Genomic DNA, 3,504 nt, shown 5'->3' on the forward strand with positions numbered 1-3,504 from the left:
CACTATCTTTATTAGCATAAAACAAACACATATCAAGAGTTCCCTTTAAATATCGCAAAATATGCTTAATTCCATTCCAATGTCTCCGTGTACGAGAAGAGCTATATCTTTCTAGTAAATTAACAGAAAATGATATGTCAGGCCTTGTCGCATTAGCAAGATACATAAGTGCACCAATTGCACTGAGATAGGGTGTTTCAGGACCAGGGAGTTCCTCATCGAACAATCATTGGTGTACTCAATGGGTGCGCTTTGTCCATGTAAAAGCATTTTAAGACCCTTTCTCTATAGGCAGATTGATGGATAAAGATCTCTTCTGCTAAATGTTCAATTTGCAGATCAAGACAAAGTTTTGTCTTTCCAAGATATTTCATCTCAAATTCTTTCTTAAGATATTTAATTGCATTTTGGAGCTCTTCTGGAGTTCCAACAAGATATATGTAATCAACATAAACTGCAATTATGACAAATTCTGATGCCATTTTCTTTATAAAAATACATGGACAAATAACATCATTTATGTAACCCTCTTTCAACAAATATTCACTAAAGCGATTATACCACATGCGCCCAGATTGCTTTAAACCGTACAATGACCTTTGTAATCTGATTGAATACATTTCCCGAGATATCGAATATGCTTCAGGCATTTTAAATCCTTCAGGGATTTTCATGTAAATTTCATTGTCAAGTGAACCGTACAGATAAGCTGTAACTACATCCATTAGATGTATTTCAAGCCTTCGTATAGGGCTAAACTGATGAGATATCGAAATGCTATGGCATCCATAACAGGTGAATATGTTTCATCAAAATCGACTCCAGGTTATTGTGAGAATCCTTGTGCGACAAGGCGAGCTTTGTATCTTTCAGTTTCATTTTTATAATTCCTTTTTCACACAAAAACCCATTTATGACCAACTGGTTTTATACCAACATGTGTTTGGACTACTGGTCCAAAGACCTCTATTTTAGCAAGTGAGTTCAATTCTGATTGAATTGCCTCTTGCCATTTTGGCCAATCAGATTTTTGTCGACATTCTTTGATAGATCGGGGTTCAAGATCCTCAATATCTTGCATAATATTAAGTGCAACATTATATGCAAAAATATTATCCACCACTATTTCAGATCAATTTAAATTAATCCCATCACCAGTAGAATTTATTAAAAGTTCCTCGCTCACTTGAGTCTCGGGTTCATTGATTTCTTCAGGAATCTTAGAACTAATCATATATTGGGTCTCTTCAGGAGATCTCTTCATAGTATCATTTTGATCATTTGTCGATTAACATAGGATTTCGATCCTTAGAACCCAAAGGCCTACTGCGCTTCAGGCGTGTTTTATGTTCACTAGCTATCATGCTAGTAGATGGTCCTGCTGGGACATCAATTCGGATAAGCACATTCTCTACAGGGATATGTGACTTAGTTATCCTTTTCAAATCAGTAAACGCGTCTGGCATTTGATTTGCTATATTCTGTAAATGGATGATCTTCTAGACCTCCTAATTACATATAGGGGTACGTGGATCAAAATGAGATAATGATGAAACTTTCCACACAATTTCTCGTTTGATTTCCTTTTTCTCTCCCCCTAATTGTGGGAAATTTATTTCATCAAACCGACAATCTGCAAATCGAGCAGTAAATAAATTTCCTGTCAATGGTTCAAGATAGCGAATAATAGAGGGTGATTCAAACCCAACATATATTCATATCCTTCTCTATGGTCCCATCTTACTGCGCTGTGGTGGTGCTACTGGCACATATACTAGGGCTGCTTATCGGGCGGATTGGGCGGTTATTTACTCTTAACGTTTGGCTTATCAGTTATCGACTAATCCGCTAGCCACCCGATAAGATATCGGGCGGATTGGTATCGATTTAGCTCTTATCGGGTGGTTATCGGGCGGTTTATCGGCCTAATTCAATCTATATTGCGCGCATTAATTATTTGGTAATCGATGACTCAAAATAGAAAATTGAGAAAAGAAAAAAGGAGAAATTAGAGTAGCAGCTTTCCAATTTTAAGTATTAAAATAGCCGTCAATATGAATTCTCCAAACTCTCAGCTCAGGATAATTCAGTTACTCTATCATCATCTTGATTACACCTCACAATCACATATGATATATACGCCTTTTTCTTTTAACTTTCATCACTAATATTCTTTAAATACATCAAATACATCATATAACCACAGAAAAGGTATTTATAATCCGTAATATAGTAAATGGTATCTATAGATGGCTAATTACTACTAAAAGATAGTGCTTTATGAAAATTTCTCTTTTTTATTTCTTCCCTTTTTATAGAAATTCTGGCTTCATTGTTTCCAACTGGAACGATGCATAAGCAAAGGTTTTAGTAAATCTTTTGGGTTATTATAGAAAGACAGTTGTCTGAGACTGTAACCCATATATACAAATTATCTCATACTCAATGCAAATGTCAGTCTCTATCAAACTCTTTAACAAGCAAAATTTCCAGAATCCATGTAATATCATTATCAAACTTATGCACATAGAGCAATTTCTGTACTAATTCATTTCTTTATATAGTACACAAAACTACAAATTTACAGTACGTCTATACTCTTTTAACTTTCTTAGCTGGGATATGAAAGATAAAGTGCATCAGAACACAACTAATGTCTGGACTTTAGCCCTGCATTGCACAAAAATGTTAAAAACCACCAGTGGCTCAATATTAACTTAATATACCAGAAAATCCATGATCATCCAAACTACAAAATGACTTCAGGAAAACAGTCCCTTTTGCCTAATAACTCAAAAGTATACATCAGAAATGTTCAGTTTTCTCCTTGTAATGGAACAGAATGGATACATTTCTTTTTGTATTGTCTAACAACACAAACAGGTTTTCGTTGATTTCAGAAATTGCCAGACGCTTAGGCATGTCGGCGTCTCTTGAAATTATCCTCATTAAAGGACTCCCAGTTCTTATGATCAAGAACGCTTAAGTCATCAAGATCTGCAATGGCAAGCAAATATTGAGTAAGCTTCATGAGCTCCTGATCAGTGCTTCGGTTCGCGTGTGCCTTCCTGAATGGCTTTATAACCAACCCATTTTGTGGGTTCATCACAAAGTTCCTTCGCAAGTCATCAAACATTATAGTGTTTTTGGGACTGTAAAACTGCACAATATCAAGATTACATGTTAGTGTGCCAAATATCGACAAAACCTGTTCTGCATAAATGTTCTGGTTATGGCACCAATCCATTTACAATCAAGTTACCATATTTTGGACACTTATTAAGAATATATCCAACTCTAGATAGCTATGCCAACATAACATTTAATCATCTCTCTAGGCCATAAATCCATTGAAGAAAGAAGCAACTAAATTACCTCTGGAAAATGAGCCCAAATTAGGCCTAAAGGCTTGCAATCAAAAACTCCATAACGATCTGATTGTACTGTTATCATTGCCATATGATCCAGCAGAGCTGTAATTTTATAATTTGGATTATCGAGTAC

At 35.4% G+C, this 3,504-nt stretch overlaps 1 protein-coding gene across 1 annotated transcript; it reads right to left on the reverse strand.

Annotated features, from left to right (window-relative positions):
• On the reverse strand, window positions 2,802-3,498 carry LOC109240207 (ubiquitin-like domain-containing CTD phosphatase). The gene is made up of 2 exons (XM_019406845.1): window positions 3,376-3,498; window positions 2,802-3,160 (listed from the first exon to the last, which is right to left on the reverse strand). The coding sequence occupies exons 1-2, from the start codon at window positions 3,457-3,459 to the stop codon at window positions 2,915-2,917; spliced, it is 330 nt and encodes a 109-aa protein (XP_019262390.1). The 5' UTR covers window positions 3,460-3,498; the 3' UTR covers window positions 2,802-2,914.

Source organism: Nicotiana attenuata, chromosome 1 (assembly GCF_001879085.1).
Source record: "Nicotiana attenuata strain UT chromosome 1, NIATTr2, whole genome shotgun sequence".
NCBI classification, from domain to species: domain Eukaryota; kingdom Viridiplantae; phylum Streptophyta; class Magnoliopsida; order Solanales; family Solanaceae; genus Nicotiana; species Nicotiana attenuata.